Source organism: Pipra filicauda, unplaced genomic scaffold (assembly GCF_003945595.2).
Source record: "Pipra filicauda isolate LSUMZ 115617 unplaced genomic scaffold, ASM394559v2 scaffold480_size458065_pilon, whole genome shotgun sequence".
In the NCBI taxonomy this organism is placed as follows: domain Eukaryota; kingdom Metazoa; phylum Chordata; class Aves; order Passeriformes; family Pipridae; genus Pipra; species Pipra filicauda.
This window is the reverse complement of record NW_024104621.1, coordinates 126,500-146,291: the sequence shown is the minus strand read 5'-3', so window position 1 is coordinate 146,291 and position 19,792 is coordinate 126,500. Positions and strand designations below refer to the sequence as shown.

At 59.3% G+C, this 19,792-nt stretch overlaps 2 protein-coding genes across 3 annotated transcripts in view; one reads left to right on the top strand and one right to left on the bottom strand.

Moving 5' to 3' along the window:
• LOC113995197 overlaps window positions 1-19,792 on the bottom strand; it is a 196,712-nt gene that overhangs the window by 123,457 nt on the left and 53,463 nt on the right. The window lies entirely within an intron of this gene.
• On the top strand, window positions 216-18,013 carry TCF7L1 (transcription factor 7 like 1). Of its 2 annotated transcripts, XM_027734632.2 has the most exons (12): window positions 216-462; window positions 541-601; window positions 1,845-1,975; window positions 14,061-14,144; window positions 14,429-14,561; window positions 15,085-15,187; window positions 15,472-15,555; window positions 16,078-16,221; window positions 16,298-16,457; window positions 16,900-17,007; window positions 17,228-17,288; window positions 17,358-18,013. In XM_027734632.2, the coding sequence occupies exons 1-12, from the start codon at window positions 262-264 to the stop codon at window positions 17,816-17,818; spliced, it is 1,731 nt and encodes a 576-aa protein (XP_027590433.1). In that variant the 5' UTR covers window positions 216-261; the 3' UTR covers window positions 17,819-18,013. The 2 variants fall into 2 exon arrangements, with proteins under 2 accessions (XP_027590433.1, XP_039242315.1); XM_039386381.1 differs by having other exon boundaries at window positions 17,228-18,013.

The following is a 19,792-nucleotide window of genomic DNA, read 5'->3' as shown; positions in this document are numbered from 1 at the left end:
GGGCACGGCGAGACCGGCCGGCGCCCCGTGGGCGCCCCATGGGCGGCGGGGCCGCTCCGCCGGCGGGGCCGGTGCGGGGCCGGTGCGGAGTCGGCGGCGGGACCCGTGCGGGGCCGGCGGGGCGGTGCGAGCCCCTGCCCGGCCCCCGGTGTCGGTTTGCATCCCGGCTCCTCCCCGCCCCGCCGCCCCGCGCATTCCCGACCCTCCGGGCGGCGGCGGCGGCGGCGGCGGGGCCCGGCGGGGCCGGGGCGGGACCCCACGATGCCGCAGCTGGAACCGACGGGGGGGGACGACCTGGGGGCTCCCGACGAGCTCATCGCCTTCCAGGACGAGGGCGAGGAGCAGGACAAGGGCGCGGGGCGCGGCTCGGCCCACGGGGACCTGGACGAGCTCAAGTCCTCGCTGGTCAGCGAAACCGAGAACCGCGGGGGCCCCGGCCCCGGGGGCGGCCCCGGCCCCGAGGTGAGGCGGGGGGCGGCGGGAAGCCGGGGGGACGCGCCCCCCGCCCGGCCCCGCTCCGCTCACCGCCTCTCCCCGCAGGCGGAGCGGCCCCCGCCGCCCCGGGAAAGTTTCCAGAAGCCGCGGGACTCTCTGGCAGAAGGTACTGGACCCCCCCCCGGCGCCCCCCTTCCCCTCCCGCTCCCCGCTGCATCCCCCTGGACCAGCCGACACCTCCCAACTTCTTTGTTTCCGCCCCCGGCTGCGGGCGGGACCCCCCATGTGTCCCCCCCCCCCGGTCTCCCCTCGTGTGTCTCCCGGTTCCCCCCCCCCGTGTCCCCCTCCCCGTGTACTCACCCTCCCATATATCGCCCCCGTGTCCCCCTGCTCCACCCTGTGTGCCACCCCCGTGTCCCCCTAATTCCGACCCCCGTGTTCCTCTCCCTGGTGGCCTCAACACCCTGTGCCCACCCCGTGTCCCCGTAATTCCCCCTCCATGTCCTCACTTCCCCCCCCCGTGTGTCCCCCCCGCCGTGTCCCCCAAATTTAGCCCCCGTGTCCCTTCCCCCGTGTCGTGTCCCCCCTCCCACCCCACCGGCCCCCGGTCCCCGGTCCCGCCCCTCCGCCCCGGTTACCGGCCCCAGTCGCTCCCCTACGGGTGGATCGGTGCCCCCCCGTCCCACGGAGGAGCCGGGATCGGTTCCCCCCCCCAGCTGGGTCCTTTCTGGGAGTGACCAGCACCGGGACCCTCTGCCCCCCGGGACCCCCCGTGCAGCCGAGATCCCTCTCCCGCGGCCACCCAGCAGCAGGGACTCCCCGAGAACCACCAAGGACACCCCCGAGAGACTTGGGCACCCCGAGAGGGACCTATCCGGGCCCCTACCAAGTCGGGACACCCCCCCTGCCTCCCCGAAGAACCAAGGACCCCTAAGGGACTTGGACACCCCTAGAGGGACCTACCCAGGTCCCCCCAAGTGGGGACCTCCCTAGAAAAATCAAGGACACCCCCCAAGGGACTTGGACCCCCAAAGCGACTCGGGCACCCGCAGAGGGACCTTACTCACGGCTTCCCACGTGCGGACCATCCCCCGGGAATACCAAGGACTCCCACAAAGTGACTTGGGCACCCCAGAGAGACCTGCCTAGGACCCCCTACAAGTGGAAACAACTCCCCCAGAAGAAGAAAGGACCCCCCAGAAGGACACTGGGCACTCGGCACCCCCAGAAGGACCTACCCGCCCCCCCTAAATGGGGACCCCCCCGCGAAGAACCAAGGACATCCCAAGGGACTTTGGCATTCCCAGAGGGACCTCCCCAGGCCCCACCATGCACCCTGCCTTGCCTCCCTCCATGGGTGCCCCCCCCACCCCTCTGCCTCCTGACCTCCCCTTTCCTTCTCTCCCCAGTGGTCAGACGACAACAAGATGGGGTTTTTTTTAAGGGCCCCCCCTATCCCGGCTACCCCTTCCTGATGCTCCCCGAGTTGGGTAGCCCCTACCTCGCCAACGGAGCCCTCTCCCCCGGCGGCGCCCGCACCGTAAGTGCCCCCCCAGGCCCCCTCCTAACACCTCTCTACCACCTTTTGGGGATGCTCAGACCCCCCCCAAGCCTCACAGCCCGTCCCGCAGGAAAACGACCACGTGGTGCTAAATAAACCCCCCAAGAAATTAGGGTTATTCCCTTCACTTAACCCCTTTGGGGTGGGAGGGGTGGGGAGTTTGGGGGGGGCCTCACCCCGGGAGATCCGCCCCGAAACCTGACCCTGAGCTGCCGCTTTTCTCATTTAAAAGGGTTTTAAAGCCGTTAATGGGCCGACATTCTCCCGTGTGGGGAGAAGTGATTAAGCAAATTGAGCGAGAATTTCGGGGGGAGGAGGGGGGGATGGAGAGGGGGACTCACACGCTCCTGTCCCAGCAGTGTCCCTCGATCCCCAAACCATCCCATTCACGTTCCTGGGCAGTACCCTAAAGTAATTTTAGGGATATAAAGGTGTTTTAGGTGTATAAAGGTATATAAGGTGTTCCCTACCTTGTATGAGGCCCTTCCCTGCCTCAGTTTCCCCTCCTGGTGCCATCCTGGGATGGGGGGGGGGGGACACAGACAGAATTCTCAGCCCCCTGGGGGGTCCTCAGCCTTCTGGGAGGGATGGGGACTCCGGCTGTGGTACCCACTGCATCCTGGGCTGGAGCATCACAGCCCATTCCTGAATTGTCCAGGGGTATTTCTTGCTCCGGCGATGCTTTTCCACATATTGTTTCCCCAGTATCCATAGGAAACCACGTTCCCATATGGGATATATATGGGATAACAACAGTTGTGGCATTTATAACGGTTTGAAATCCCAGAATCCAGCTAGTGTCGCGTGGAGAGTTTTCTGTATTTTTAGGGTTTTCCTACTTTTGCTTTCCTGGAAGCAACTGGTTGGGGTGGCCGTGGAGCTCAAATCCCGGGATTGGGAGGGTGGATTAGCTAATTATCACGGTGTTTGGCCGGTGGCTGGATAAAGGTTGTATTCTCAATTTGTCACTTTTAGGATTATGAGGTTTTGGGGATGATGCACCTCTGGCCGCGATGCCAAACACTGGCGAGGAATCCGGGATAATGAGAAGGGATTGGTGTTGGGATCCGTCACAAGCAGCCACTAATGATGATTTAATGAATCCCAGAAAGGGGATTAATTAACAGGGGCTGGAGTGCCTCCCGGATGTTTTGGAGGGATGAGTGGGGTTGGGAAAGTGCAGATTGGGGCTGAATCCTGACTGATTGGGGCCTCTTCGTGGAGCCAAGTGAGTGAGGGTTATCAGGGAGGGAGGGCAAACTGGGGGTAGTGGGGGGGCTGGTGAATGTTGTGGCACCGCCGGGTGAGGCCGGGCTGGACCCCTCGGGCACTGAGAGGGGCCGAGCTCTGTGCCAGTCACAAGCCCCCTGTCCATGGGCTCCCACCGGAGCAGAGGTGCCCTGGATCCCAGGACTGAACCCTGGACGTTGTCATGCTGCTGAGGCTGGGTGGGATCTGGCTGGGCACAGCATCCCCAGTGCCACATCAGATCCATCTGGGCACAGCATCCTCGATGCCATTCTGGTTCTGGCCAGGCACAGCATCCGCAATCCTGTGCTGGCTCTGGCAGGACAGAGGTCCTGCACTGCATCAGACCAAGCTCATCATCCTTGATCCCATACTGGATCCCGGCAGGTAGAAGATCCCCAATCTCGTTCTAGATCTGGCAGGACAGAATGTCCTCAACCCTGTACTGAATCCAGGCAGGCACAGCATCCTTGACCCTACACTGGATCCTTTTGGGTGCAGCATCCTCAGTCCCACAGCGGATCCAGTCAGTGCAGCATCCTCAATCCCAAACCAGATCCTGATGGGCATGACATCCTTGACCTCATACTTAATCTGGCCAGGCTCAGCATCCTTGATCCTATACCAGATCCACCTGGGCACAGCATCCCTGATTCCACATTGAATCCAGCCAGGCACAACATTCTTGATCCCATAGTGGATCCAACTGGGCTCAGAATCCTCCATCTTGTACCAGATCAATCCAGACACAGCAACCCCAATCCTGTGCCGGAGACATCCAGGCACAGCCTTCCCGATCCTCTGTTGGATCCGTGTGGATGCACCTCTCCAATTCCACGCTGGATCCAGCCGGGTGCAGCATCCCCACATCCCCACGTGAAGCGTCGCCCGAGGGCACCGAGCTCACGGAGCCAAACCCGCCACCCGTCTGCATCCCGGGAGGCTGCGGACGAGCCCGGACACGCGGAGCGCCGGGGTGGCAGGAGGCACAGGCTGCACTGGGAGCTCTTCTTCCATTTCCTTCTTTTCTCACCCCAGCCTTGGAGGAAATGAGCTGATCTGCAGGATCCCGGTGGTGGTGGTGGCGTCCCGTCCTCACGTCCTGCAGCCAAGAGCTGTGGATCGAACTGCACGGAAAGGGGAGATTTTGGGGGAAAAAAACCCACACCCCAAATAATCTCTGTGGCCAGGAGATGCTCTGAGGAGATGGCCAGGAAGGTGATGGATCCTGGGCACAGATGTATCCATGGGTTCAATCTGACGGCAGCCAAACCACTTGAGCACTTTTTTTGAATACTGGGTAGGGAAGCACTGCTTTCACAGCTCTTCACTATGAAGTCTTTAGGAATCTGGGAAATTGATGGAAATATGAGAAATATTTGGGAATCTGGATACACAGTGCCTTCCTGCACCCCAGACTGGGAGAAGGCCCGTCCTTGTGCCAACCCCCCAACAGATGGATGCTCCTGCCCTTCGTCTGGGTGTATTCACTTTGCTCCTGGGTTATTTCCAAACAGAATCCTGAAATTTGGCAAGTGGCCACCCACCCCAGTATCACTTCCCTGGCAATTTCTGTCTGGGGGGTATTTCTGGGGCTCCACTCAGACGGTGAAGGAATTTGTTGGAACCTACTGATGGCATTGGTGTTTGGAGCAGCGTTTCAGCCCAGTTTTCCCCAGGGGGAATCAGGAATTGGGGACCCCTGAGCCTGTGTTTGGCTCCTTGGGATCATTCCCAATGACACAAAGGTCTCCAAGGTGGGATGGAAGGGAAAACTCTGGACATGCATGAACTGGATGGATGCAAATCTCTGTTGCCACCACACTGGATCCATTCCATCAGGATCATGTGGAGTTGATGGGTTTTATCCCAAACCCAGAATTAGCCGGATCCATACAGGGGTAAAATCTCATCCCAGCATGGGAATCTCATCCAGCTTGGGAAGGGGATGGGAACCAGGCATGGCACTGCCATAGAGGCGAAGCTGAGACCGTGCACAGGATTGGCATTATTCCCAAAATAAACCAGTTTAACCCCAGGAATTCGAGTCTGGAGGCGAGGATTTAAATAAATCCAACCCTTCCTCAGGCATGGAATTCCATCCAAATAGCTCTGCCATGCCTGTGTAATTAATGCACCTTCATGTAATTAATGAGCCTTGGCGGGCTGTGATCCCAAAATAAATGAGGGAAAAATCCGTAACCTGGGCTTATTTCGGCTTTTTTTTGCACCATTCCTGTTATGAATTCCCGAGGATACAGAGCTGTATCTGTCTCCTAAAGAAAATAGATCCTTAACTGCACTGCTGCCAAGGAAAATGATTAAAATACAGATTTTTGGCAGGGAAAAGGGTTGCTCCGAAAACTGGGCGGGTCTTGCTGGCAGCTCTGGCAGAGCGTGGAGGGTTTTGGTGTTGGGATGTGGATGGAAGTGTCGGGATGGGGGGGGTTTCTGGCTCGGGGGGGCTCATTCAATGCTCTGCGTCTCTGGACTGTGGCAGTTCTTCCTTCCTCCTGCACCGGTTTGGGATTTGCTGGTTTATTTAGGATTTACCTCCCCCATCAGTGCCGCCTTCCTTCCCCACCTGGAAAATATTAAGGAAAAGAAGGATTTTTTCACACTTTTTGGCTTCTCCGTGTTGCTCTGTGCAGCTGCTGGGTTAATCCAATCCTTGCCGGCTCTGAACCCTCCCCGTGCCTCAGTTTCCCCACTCCCAGACTCTCCCGCCGCTGCACACAATGGCCCCTTTATCCCGCTCCTTAATTATGCTCTTCGGCTAATTACCCTGCGGGCGGGGTTTGTAGGGCTTAAATGAGACCTACAGGAGGACTTCCCCCCCCAATTCTCCCTCCTCCCTCTCTTTTCCAACACGATTCCCAAATTAAAGCGATGAAGTAAGTGCTCGGGGCGCCTCTGCTCAGCCCTGGGATTGTTCCGGGACTGAGGCGCATTCATCATCCTTCTGGAATTCCCAGCAGCTGCTTTTCATTAGTTTTCCTTCCTTGAAGTCGCTGGCGGGAGCTTGGGAGGGAAGAGGAACCCGGGGGAAGTGCTTGGTGCATCCCGGATGGAGGAAGAGGAGGGATGAGGGAAGGGGGGGGGTCGGAATCGTGTTGTTTTCCGTCTTTCTCTGTGTTCGTGTCAGGGTTTTGGGAGGAAAGGGGACGGTGTGGGGGAAGGTCCGAGGAGGAGGGGGAGGGGGTGATGGTGATGTGCGGCTTCACAGTTTGCACTGGTGGTGTTTTCTGGCAACGATGTCACTCTGTGCCTTCACCCCGGGGATCCCGCAGCCCTGGGGATCCCAGAGCCCTGGGAATCCTACAGCTCTGAGGATCCCATCCAGAGCCTCGGGCAGAGGGCAGGAGGGGTCGGCAGGCTGTGCTGGCTGTGCTGGCTGTGCTGGTGTCCCATGGGGGCTGCCGGGGGGTACAGGACCCCCTGGAGTCCCATGGCAGCTGTGCCCCCCAATGCCCAGGATGGTCGGGGGGGCTTTGGGGCAGTGGGACTGTTGGTGGCGGGGCAGGCTGAGCCTGTTGTTCCCGCCGGGATCCCCCATGCGGATGCAGCGGGATGAATGGATCCATTGAGGCCGGGGCCGGGAGCTGCAGACAAAAGCCACGGGGGGACTTGGGGCCACGGGGTTTGGGGAGCTGGGAGGGGGGGCGGGGAGTGGGGAGCCCAGCAGGCACTGAGCCCATCCTGCTCCAGGGCTGGTGTGTGTGTTAGGGGTGCTGGGGGCACCCATGGGTGGGGGGTGCTCAGGACATGGTGAGGGATGCTCGGGGTGTCCATGGGGAGAGGCATGCTGAGGGCATCCATAGGTGAGGGATGCTTGGGGTGTACATGGGCTGCTCAAGTCACCATGGATGAGGGATGCTCAGGGTATCCGTGGGTGAAGGATGCCCAGGGTGCTCATGGCAAGGGATGCTCAGGGCATCCGTGTGTGGAGGATTCTCTGTGTCCAGTGTCCCTGTGCCAGGGTCACTCTGGGCTGAGGCTGCATCCCAGGAGCCAGCTCGGCCGTGTCCTGGCATCCCTCCAGCATCATCCCACTTCCTCCCACCCTTCTCATCCCAAGTTCCCTCTTTCACCTTCCTCTGCGGGGCTGGGGCCAAGCTCTTCAGTGGATGCCACCAACATCCCTGGGGTGGGGAAGGTGGGTCTGTGGCTAGAGATGAGGTTGGATAAGTGCCACCACTCTGAGCTCATCCCAAACTGAGATTTTTTGGGGCTTATTTTTCATCTCCTGGCCACTTTTTCCACCTTCCCATCCCAGCCCTGTTGGCATTTCCCACCTGGTGTCCGTGGGTCTGGGCTGTGTCATGGGAATGGATGAGCATCCATTGTTGAGGTATCACAAGCTCTCATTCCCACCCTAAAATCATTGTCCCTGCTTGGAACACTCTTTGTCTGGCTGGTGTCACCCAAAAAATGCCAGACAAGGACATGGTGATGTGTCCTGCATCACTCTCATATCACCCTTGAAAAACCCTAAATCCCGATGGGAAAATAACCCCATCAGGAATTTTTGGGGTTCTCCTTGGGATGTGGGGATGCAGGAGACCCCCCAAAGGTCTCCTGGCTTGAATTTGTTGTCCTGGTGTTCATGGGCAACATCTGGAGGAGATTATTTGGCTGGGAAGCAGCTGCAGGGAGGGAGTGGTGGGGGGGAACATTTATGGCTCGTTCCTTGGGCTGTAAATCCAGTTGTAATTGGGATTTCTCCCTTCCCAATTATCCCAGGGAAGCGGAACGCAGTGGGGGGTTGCAGGACGGGCGATGGGTCCTGTGGGGCAGGGATGCTCCTGGGTTTTCTCCCTGCTTTTTGACATTGGGGTGATTTATTGGGGTATGACGGACACCCCATCCCGGCTCAGGAGGGTGACAGGTTGGGACCCTACTTTCCCTTTTTCTCCCCTTCCTGCTCCGTTTCCAGCTCCAAGGGGACATGAATCCCCACAACTGGTGTATCCTCAACACCTTCCCTTTCCTTTTCTGACTCCCTAAGTGGACTCTCTTTCCACGTCCCATGAGTGCCATTGAGAAGGACCTTTTTCCCCCTCTTTCCCCTCTTTTTCCCCCCTTTCCCTTCCCTTTCCCACATTCCCCCATTTTCCCCTTTTCTCCCTTCCTTATGCCCTTTATTTCCCCCAGTTTCCCCCTTTTTCCCATTTTGCTTTTCCCACATTTCCCCCCTTTTTTTCCTTTTTCCCCTTTCCTCTCCCCTTTTGCCTCCCCCTTTTCCTTCCTCCCGTTTTCCTCCCCCCACACTTTCTTCCCCATTTCCCCCTTTTTCCTTTTTTCACCCTTTTCCCACCCTTTTTTCCTCCTTTTCCCCATTTCCTTCCTGTTTCCCCCCCATTTGCCCTTGCTTCTCCCCTCTTTTTCTCCCTTTACCCCTTCCCCCTTTTCCCCCCTTCCCTTCTCCTCATTTCCCTCCTTTTCCCCTTTTCTCCCCCTTTTCCCATGTTTCCCCCCCTTTCCCTCCTTCCTCCCCTTTCCCATGTTCCTCCTTCCCCTTTCCCCTTTTTTCTCCCTGTTTGGGGCTCCCTCCCCATTCTCACTTGACACCCCCCCTCCACAGCATCCTGGGGTGCAGCCCCAGATGCTCCTGCCAGGGCAGATTTGGGGTTTTTGCACCTTTGTACTCCCAAGCACAAAGTTTTGCAGAGTTGGACACACTGAGCCCAGAATCCCCACTTCCCTCAAAAATCCCATCCCACTGTGACACATGGAACCAGATTTGGGTGGGTTTTTTCCCAAACCAGCTGGTGACACTGCTCAAGGCCAGGACCTTGGGATGCCTTGGGACAGCAACCACACCTGGACAGTTTGGGGGGGCTCTACTAAACATCCCCCAAACCCCCATTTCCCACCCTGATGCTTGGCCTTTCCCGTCTCCCCGGCATGATTTTGGGGAAAAGAGCTGGAGCAGAGGCTGTTGGTTATCCCACCTCTGTGTAAGCAGGCTGGGAATGGGGGGGCCTCCTGGGAGCACTGGGGGACTGGGGGGACTTTGCAAAGCGCTGGGAATTCATGCTGGAAAAGGGAATGGCATGAGGATGGACACCTGGGGGTCACCATCCCCCAAGTCCTGTCCTGGGATGGAGATGGCATGGGAGGGATGGATGCTGATGGATACCAGTGGGAATCTTCCCAGGTGCTTTCCAGCTCATCTGTGGGGGTTTTGGGGTGGGGATGAAGCACCCGGGTGCTGGGATCCCCTGGATCTTCTCCATGGTGATTCCTGTTGGATCACCTGCAGGCAAATGGAAAGGCAGTGGAGAGGCTCCTGCCCCAGAGTCTCCGGGTAATGTTTTACCTGGAAAAATGGTCCCAAACAGACCTTTTTTCTCCTAAAATGAGGCCGCTGGGTGCCGAGCCTGAGGCTTTGATCCCAGCAGAGAGGAGCCTGTGCTGGGACAGGCAGCATTGGGATTAATGATGGGATGTGCAGCATTGGGATGAGTTGCAGAGCCTGGAGACAGAGCACCAGGATAGGCAGTAAATCTGGGATGGGCGATCCTGGGGCATGTGGATGCAGTGCATCCAGCTTGGAACACCCATTTCCCTCAAAAGTTGCATCTTGCACGGACACGAGACAGGACAGCAGCACTGGGACACACAGTGCTGGGCCAGGGAATCCTGGGAGATGAGGCCCATGACAAACAGCGCTGGGATATGCAGTATCAGCACATGGAATGCCAGGATGTGCGATCCTGGGACACGCAGTCCTGGGACATGCGATGCCGGGACACGGAGAGCTGGGACACCGTCCTGGGACAGGCTACTCCATGGCACTGCTGGGACATGTGACACCAGGATGTGGAACCCTGGGACATGCCATGCTGGGACACACAACACCAGGACATGCAACACTGGGAGATGCAATCCCAGGCCATGAGACACTCACTGGACACACGGTGCCGGGACACACAGCACTGGGATGTGTGATGCTGGGCCACGCAACACCGGAATATGCAGTCCTGGGATATGTGGTGCTTGGACACGTTGACATACAACACTGGGACGTGGAATCCTGGGACACAAAACTCCAGGACAAACAATGCTGGGACAGGCAATGCTGGGATGTGCAACAGTGGGACATGGAACATGAGGGCATGCAGTCCTGGGACATGGGACACCAGGATGTGCAACAGGGGGAGATGGAATGCCGGGATCTGCAACACCAGGATATGGAGTGCTGGGATGTGCAATCTTGGGATATCCAATACGATACTGGGACACAACACCAGGACATGACACACCAGGACATGCAATCCTGGGACACAAAACTCCCACCCGGACATGCCACACTAGGACATACAGTCCCAGCCCAGCCCCAGCCAGGACTTCTCCAGCAGCACTTTTCCCCCTTCCCAGGGAAACCCTTGCAGCTGGATCGATGCCTGTGCGGAAGAGGAGCGGAAATCCTGTCGTGAACACCCTGAGTTGGGCACGAGGGGATCCCCCTGTCCCCCTTCCTTCAGGGTCTGGGGGCTCCCAGAGGGTTCCCAGAGGGACGGGCTCCGGCAGGGAAGGGGTTATCCCTGTTTTTAATTGACTGGTAACAAGGACCCAGGACTGGCTCTAATCTCTCTGGAATGTGACCGATTTTCAACTATTTTCCTCCTTTTTTTTGTCGCTGTTTCACAGCTCCAATCCCCACGTGGGGGACGGGGGTAGGGGGGCAGTGGGGACTGTGTCCCAGCTGGAGCTGAGGGATGGGGAAGGAAAAGGGTCGGGGGGGTCATTTTTCCACATCACCACTGAACCATTCACCAGCTCCCCCCCCTTTGTATATTTTGAAAGGGTCCTCCCTTCTTCCCTTCCCCCCTCCCCTCCCCAGCCTCCCGAAATGGCCTCGAAATGAGAATCAGCCTTTTATCCCCCAAACCTTCCCCCGCCCGTCCCGTCCCCATCCCCTCCCCATCCCCTTGCGCCTTCTCTGCTTACAGAGTGGCCCAGAAAGCCCCTTTGTGACAGAGAGCGGGCAGGGGGTCCCGAGGGGGGGCCAGGGAGCCCCCTCAGCATTGGGGGGGCATCTCCTGCCTTGCCCTGTGCGTGGTCACAGGGATGATGGCGGGGGGGACACGGCGGGGGGGCACCGAGATCTCATCCAGGGCTCGGGGCATCGCCCATCCAGGATGGGGATGGGGATGGGCAGTGGGGGGTCCCCAGTGTCACCCCAGCAGGGCTGCAAGGGGAGGCACCTGGGACATCACCTTGGGCGTGGCTGTGGGGCTGTCCCTGTGCCCTGGGGCCGTCCCTGTGCTGTGGGGCTGTCCATGTGCCGTGGGGCTGTCCATGTGCCTTGGGTCACCCGGATTTGGGGGGTCATCAAACCTGAACAGCTCCTGCATCCCAGGGAGGGCCAGGCCATGGCACGCCCGGGGTGATGGTGAATGCACGAGTCATGGTGAGCCAACGGTCACAGTGGGCCCAGGGGTGACAGTGGGCTCGTGAGTGACAGCCCTTGGGTGACAGCCAGGGGTGACAGTGAGCCCATGGGTGACAATGAGTCCCACAGGTGAACAGTGAGCCCGTGGGTGACAGTGAGTCCACAGGTGGGCAGTGAGCCCACAGGTGACAGCCAGGGGTGACATTGAGCCCATGGGTGACAATGAGTCCCACAGGTGGACAGTGAGCCCATGGGTGACAGCCACAGGTGACAATGAGTCAGTCCATGGGTGATAATGAGCCCACGAGTGACGCTGAGCCCGTGGGTGACAGCCCACAGGTGACGCTGAGCTGGTGGGTCACGGCGAGCTGGGGTCAGGGGTCACCCACATGCCAAGCACACGCCGGGTGTGTGCTGTCCTGGCTCCCGGCCTCCTCCACGGACAGATCCGGTCCCGACTGCTGACACCAGTGGGATTATCCCAGCAGTGCCAAAAGTCTCCCCATGGAGGCACTGGAGCATCCCTGTGCCGGGATGGGGATGAGGAGTGGCCCTGTGGCAGCTGGGTCAGACAGGGAAGCAGGTTTTTGGGGATCCCGTGTGCTGGCACCTGTGGGAATGGTTGGATCATGGGGAATCCTCATCTTGGCTTTGGGACTGTGCTGTGCTGAGGGGGTCCTGGGTGGGGGGTCCTGGGGTGCCAGCAGGGAGAGGGTGTGATGGGGGTTTCTGGCTGCTGGAGGTGGAGCGGGATACCGGGGATGGAGTGGGGGGATGCTGGGGATGGAGGGGTTACTGGAAGCAGAAGGAGGATACTGAAGGTGTGTGGGATACTGGAAATGCAGGAGTGGGATGTTGGAGATGGAGGGGGGATACTGAAGATGGAGGGGGGATACTGGAGATGAAGAGGAGGGGATAATGGAAGTGCAGGGATGGGATACTGGAGGTGCAACAAGGGATACTGGAGACAGAGGCAGGGATACTGAAGGCACAGGAGGGGATGCAGGGAAGATGCTGGATGGGATGTGGAGTGCAGGAGGAGATAGATGGGATAGTGGAGATGCAGGAGGGGGATGGTGGAGACTGGGGGACAGCAAGAGGTGGTTCAGAGGGGACACTTTGGGGGTGGCAGGAGGCGATGCAAGGGGGAGGAACCTGCCAGCCCTGGAAGAGTTAACACTCTCCCAAACTCCTCCTGGGTTTTCTTTCCAGCTGCTTCAGCTCAGGAAGGTCTGTATGTGGGGAAATTCCTGCAGGCAGCTGCTCCAGCCACATTCCCACATTCTCGAGCCCCGGCATCTCCAGGGACGTTCCCTCCCTCCTGCTGTCTGCGGGAAACGCCTCTGCCCCCCCCCCCGACACTACACAAAGTGCCTTTCTTTGGGGGGCTGCTGGGGAGACACCTCAGTGTCACAGCAAGATTTAACCCAGGACGGGGAAAACCCCCAAGCACCTCCAAACCCCCTGTGTTTGCCCCCCTCCCCCCAATATGGGACTGATTTCTCGCATGCCAGCAATCTGGGGTTGATGGTGGTACCCCAAGGACCGGGGACAGGGGGGGCACCCCCAGGCACAGGGACCTCCCAGGAAGGCAGCACCATTGGGGTGGGGCTTGGGGTTTAAATTTGGGGGGTTGCACCATTTGGGGCAGAAATTTGGGGGTTGGCACCATTTGGGGTTTAAGATTCGAGAGGGTTGTACTGTTTTGGACAGAAATTTGGGGTTTGCAGTTTGAGGCTTTGCACTCTTTGGGGCAGAGATTTGGGAATTAAAGTTTTGTGCCATTTGGGATTTGGGAGTTTGCACCATTATTGGGGTCTGTAGAGGCACATAGGGTTGAAAACTTCCCTGTGTCCCCCCAAAACCTCTTTGCCACCAGCCCAGGGTGTCCTCCATGGATTGAGGTGTCTCCAGCCAGTGCAGGCAGGACCAGGGAATGTTTTGAGGCCAGGCTGTTGTTTCAGGGCTGGGGAATGTTTTGGGGCCAGAGGGGTTTTGAGGGCCTGGGGAATGTTTTGGGGCTGGAGGTGTTTTGGCTGAGGGGTAGTTTGTGGGCTGGGGAATCTTTTGGGGCCAGGGTTTTTTTTTGGGGGGGGCTGTAAGAGTGTTTTGAGGCTGGGGTGATGTTTTGGGGCTGTGAGGGTGTTTCGGGGCTTGGGGGATATTTAGAGGACGGGGGATGTTTTGGGACCGAGGGGTGTTTTGGTGCCAGAGGTATTTTGTGACAGGGGGTGTTTTGGGGCTGGGAGTGTTTTGCAGTAGAGGGGGCTTGGGGCTGGGGGTGGGGTGTTTCGGGGTTGGGGTGATGTTTCAGGACTGGTGCAATGTATTGGAGCAGGGAGTGTTTTGGGTGGGGGTGTTTTGGGGCCGGGGTGTCTGGGGCTGTGGGAGCCCATCGTCCCGTCCCTCCCGCAGTACCTGCAGATGAAGTGGCCGCTGCTGGACGTGCCGGCCGGGGCCACGCTGAAGGACAGTCGCTCGCCCTCGCCCGCACACCTGGTAAGAACAGCCCCTTCCTGCAGGGTGGGGGATTCCCAGCATCCCCCCACGATCCTGGAATTATGGAATCAGGAAATGGTTTGGGTTGGAAGGGACCTTAAAGACCACTCAGTCCCACCGCTCTGCCCTGGGCAGGGACACCTTCCACTAGATCAGGTTGCTCCGAGCACTGTCCTACCTGGCCTGGAGCCCTCCCAGGGACAGGGCAGCCACGGCGCTGCTGCCCGGGGGATGTTCCTGGGGGGGTGGCTGCTGTCCCACCCTACCACACGCTCTTCCCGCAGTCCAACAAGGTCCCGGTGGTGCAGCACGGCCATCACATGCACCCGCTGACGCCGCTCATCACCTACAGCAACGACCCCTTCCCACCGGGGTCCCCACCCGGCCACCTCTCCCCGGAGATTGACCCCAAGACGGGTGAGCACAGAGTGGGGGGACACGTTTGGGGGAGTGAAGGGAACGTGAGGGTGTGGGTGCTGTGCTGGGAATGGGGGGCTCTCCCTTGAGTGGTCTCTCTGCCTCTGGGTGGTCTCAGCCCGGTCCCTGGGAGGGGGCTGGGGATGGGTCCTCACCTGGTCACAGGTTGAGCTGGAGTGTGGGGATCCCCCCAAGGGCTGTGCTGTGGGTGTCTCAGCAGCCTCTCCCCAGCCTGGGGTGACGGGTGCTGGGAGGGAGACGGGGTGCTCTGAGGTAGATGGGGTGCTTGGCAGCAGACCAGATGCTCAAAGTGAGATGGGGTGCTGGGAGGGAAATGGGTGCTCACAGGGAGGGTGCTTGGAGGGAGACAGGGTGCTGGAGGCAGACAAGGTGCTCAGTGGGAGCTGGGATGCTCAAAGGGAGGGTGGTGGAGGCAGACATGGTACTGGAGGACAGTGGGGGGGCCCCGAGGCTGCTGTGCCCCTGTTCTAACCGCCCATTCTGTCCCCTCTCTCCCCTGCAGGGATCCCGCGGCCGCCGCACCCCCCTGAGCTGCCCCCCTACTACCCGCTGTCCCCCGGAGCCGTGGGGCAGCTCCCGCACCCCCTGGGCTGGCTTGTGCCACAGTAAGGATGGACTGGCCCCAGCACGGGGGTTGCTTCCAGCTTCGTGTCCCTGTGAATCCCGGGAGCCCACAGCCCCCTGAGACCTTCCTCCTCTTTCCACTTTACCCAGTTTCCCCCGCGAGTTCCGCAGGATGCCACAGGCTCCTGTGGGGGGTGGGAAGGGAGGGGCTCCTCACCACTGGAAAATTTGGGAATCATTCAGATGGAGATAGCTGGAGACCAGTCCAAGGATCCCCATGAACTGGGAAGGGATTTTTTTTCCACTGAAACTCATGTTTTTGCAGGCAAGGACAGCCCGTGTACTCCATCCCTCCCGGTGGCTTCCGGCACCCGTATCCCGCCCTCGCCATGAATGCCTCCATGTCCAGGTGGGTCTTGGAAGGGGGAGGGACCCTCACGGGCATCCCGGAGCTGGTGGTTGGTTTTGGGACACTTCCCTGCAGAAAATGCACAGGCACAGACCAGTCCCAGATCAGGGTGTTCCCCTTGCGTGAAGATCCCCCTGGAGGGAGCGGGTGGTCCCCACGGGTGGAGGAATGTGACATCCCAAGGGCTCAGGGCATTGCTTGCGTTGGGTTTGTGTCCCCATCTCAAAGCTGGGGCAGGATTTGGGTGCTTTCAGGTGGATTTGGGGTCTCCAGGGTGGATTTGGGGTCTCCAGCATGGCTTTGGGGATTGCAGCATGGATTTGGGGTTTGCAGAGTGGATTTGTGGTTTCCAGGGTTGATTTCAGGGTTTGAAGCATGGATTTGGAGTTCCAGCATGGTTTTGGGGTTTCTAACTTAACTGGCTTGAGGCTGGTGGTCTCTCAGCCCAGGAGGTTCTCAGGGGGGGTCTGTGGGTGCCTGTGGGGAGGTGACCACCCCTCCTGTTCTCTCCCCCCGCTGCAGTTTGATGTCCAGCCGCTTCTCCCCACACATGGTCCCACCGCCCACCCATGGGCTGCACCCCTCGGGCATCCCACACCCCACCATTGTCTCACCCATCGTCAAGCAGGAGCCCACCCAGCCCAGTGCCAGCCCCGGAGGCAGCTCGTGAGTGGGGGCCGGGCCAACCGTGGGGACAGGGGCTCGTCCTGGGGGTCCTGACCCCCCATCCTGCTCCTTCCAGGAAATCCCCTGTGGCAGTGAAGAAGGAGGAGGAGAAGAAGCCCCACATCAAGAAGCCACTCAACGCCTTCATGCTGTACATGAAGGAGATGAGGGCCAAGGTGGTGGCTGAGTGCACGCTGAAGGAGAGCGCTGCCATCAACCAGATCCTGGGCCGGCGGGTATGGTTGGGATCCCCCCATCAGGGACCCTCCAGACAGCCCAGCTCCACTTCTCCCCATGGATCCATCCCTGGACCTGGGGTTCTGCCAGCCCAGGGAGTCCCAGGGAGGTGTCAGGCGTGGGGAGGGATGGGGAGGGATGGACCTCTGCAGCCCAGGACAGTAGGTCCTCAGGGTCAGCAGCATGGATCTGGGGATTCCAGCCTGGCTTTGGGGTTTCCAGTGTGTCTCTGAGGTCTCCAGTGTGGCTTTGAGGTCTCCAGCATAGTTCTGGGCTTCCCAGCATGTATTTGTTGTCTCCAGTGTGAATTTGAGGTTTCCAGCGTGGCTCTGGGGTCTCCAGTGGGGATCTGGGGGTTTCCAGCACGGCTCTGGGGTTTCCAGCCTGGCTTTGGGGTTCCTGGCGTGCCTCTGGGGTCTCCAGCGTGGTCTCTCCCTGCAGTGGCACTCGCTGTCGCGGGAGGAACAGGCCAAGTACTACGAGCTGGCGCGGAAGGAGCGGCAGCTGCATTCGCAGCTCTACCCGACCTGGTCGGCGCGGGACAACTACGTACGTGTGTCCTCCGCGGTCCCACCCCCCCGAGAGGGCCCCTCTCCCGGGGTTTGGCTGGCAGGGGAGGGCTGGCCGTGCTCTGGGGTCGGTGTTTGGAGTGTTGGGGGCGGTTGGTGACGACGCCAAGTCCCCGCGGATGCTCTGGGGCAGCGTCAGCCCCAGTTTCCCACCACGGGCAGCCAAAAGCCACAGAAGAACCCGAAATCATCTTTTCCAGGGCAAGAAAAAGAAGCGGAAGCGCGAGAAGCTGGCGCAGCAGCAGAGCCACGACACGGACAGTGAGTACCCCCCCCCCGCCTCCCCCTGCGCCAGGCTCCGGCCGCTCACGCTGTGCCTGCCCTCCCCAGGCTCCCTGCCCTCCAAGAGCAAGAAGCCGTGCGTGCCATACCTGCCACCCGAGAAGCCGTGTGCCAGCCCGGCCTCGTCCCACGGCAGCATGCTGGACTCGCCCGCCACGCCCTCGGCCGCGCTGGCCTCGCCCGCCGCGCCGGCCCCCACCCACTCGGAACAGGCCCAGCCACTCTCGCTCACCACCAAGCCAGAGGCCAGGGCTCAGCTCGCTGTGCATTCCACTGTCCTCTCCAGCAAAGCCTCCTCTTCTTCCTCCTCTTCCTCTTCCTCTTCCTCCTCCTCCTCCTCCTCCTCCTCCTCCAGCCTCAGCAGCCCACCCTCGCTCCTCTCCAGACCCATCCCCTTCCCCTCGGTGCCCCCCACGGCTCTCGTCTCCTCGCCCCCTGGCTCTGTCCCGGCTGCCTTGGCCGTGCTGCAGACACAACCCCTTTCCCTGGTCACCAAACCTGCTGACTAAGGGAAAAACCTCATCCCCCCTCGTCCCCTTCACCCATCCCCTCCCCGCTGTACATTGCAGAAGCCACAATCAAGATTCAAACGCAGCCAAAACCATTATTGGTCAATATTTGACCCTTTCTGAACTTTTTGGAAGCAGACTCTGGAGGAAGGGGCTTTCTACTCAGAGCTGCTGCCAGCAGTCGACCTAAAGACTGTTTTTATTAAAAAAATGGAAAAAAAGGAAAAAAAAAATTAAATAGACCCTCCACAAGCTGCCGACGATGGGAATCTCCGTGGGATGAGCCAACTGCCCGTCGCTGCCGTGGGGCATAGGTGGTGCCGTGCACTGGCACGGTGATGCCGGCACTGAACACGGCGAGTGCTGTGCTGGAGCCGGCATTCCATCCTGGATCCTACAGTAGGAATGCCTCCACCTGCTCCCGAACCCTCCCATCCTGTGGCTCTGCTCCCATTCCCGGCTCCCACCTTCGCTCTGTCCTGGCGAGGAGCCGGATCCTGTCCCGGGGGTGCTGCTCCATCGGTGCTGCTTCTGCCCGCGGTCGTGCCGGGGTGGGCAGGGTCCGGGGCTGAGCCCTGGGGGGGTTGTGTTTTTATCACCTCGAAATCTTGTTATTTTTCACAAAAGGAAATAAAACTACAGCTGCAACTCACTGCGTGAGCGTGGTCCATGCGGGAAGGGCTCGCTCCTTGTGCATCACCTCCTTCCCGGGAAACATGTCGGGATGGGCTTCCAGTCCCACTGCAGAGGTCCAGCATCCCCTGAACACCTCTGTCAATGGGCACACGGTGATTTTGGAGTGTCCAGTTTGGGGTGCTAGAGCTGCAGCAGGATGTGGGGGATTGGGTGACCCAGTTTAGGAGGTGCTCAAGAGGTGGGAAGTGGGAGTTACTGGTGTGCACTGGATGCTCCGTGCCTACTTCTTCCAAACCAGGGATGAAAAGATTGGGATGAAAAAGGACCAGCACAAAACCAACCCAATGGATTTTCACTTCACCTGAAGTCCTCAATCAGTTCAATATTTGGGCCCATCAGGACTCCTCCCTCTTCCTGTGTTTTAACAGGAAAAAAAACTCAGTTTCCCCCCGGAACTCACAATTTTGTTTCTGTTTCAGATTGACTCCAAGCTGCACCCATCCAGAGCTGATTTGTGGGGTTCATAGTCCTGTTCCATTCCCTTTCTGAATTTCCCTCCCAGTTCCCATATCCCAGGACGTTCTCTATCCACACCCCTCCTGCATTTTGGGGACCGTGGTGTCCCCCAGCTCCCGGCTGTGGTGGTGGTGACATCCTGACTGCCGGTGACAGGTGAGCTCATCCTGCAGCTGCTGGGTCTGGTGGAGCTTCGGCTCCTTTGGGGATCAGTGATGTTTTTCACTCCTGTTTTGACATTTCCCTTTCCCTTTCCAGCGCTGAGAAGCCACCGGGGAAGTATTTTTGGGGAACTGGAGCAGCAGCAGGTGCCTGTCTGCAGGTAGAGGGGAAAGGGACCATCTTGGTGTCCTTATGGAAGATGTGTTTTCTAGATGAACACAACATTGGCATGTATAACTCCAGCAGATGACACCTGGATTTGAGGATTTTTGTATCAGAGCTGGGCAGAACTACCAAAAACTCGCACGTGACCTGTGCCCCCAGCTGAGGGGCCCTTGGCTGAGCCCCAGGGACACATCTGGAGCCAACGCCGACTCTCAAAACCTTGTGAAAACTCCTGATGCCTTCTGCAAACAGCAGTGGGACCTGCAGCAGGAGCATGGCTTCTCCATCCAGTGCAGGACCATCATCTGGACAGCAGAAACTCCCATGCTGGAGCATCCTAGAGCTCCCAAAATCATTGTTCCCAGGGGTCCTGGCTAGTTGGGAGCCGCGAGCAGCGAGTGCAGCTCATGCAGCTGCTTGGTGCCACCACCACCAAATCCTCCCAGTGCCCAGAGCACGACTGCCATTGTCACACCCAAGATAACCCCAAATCTG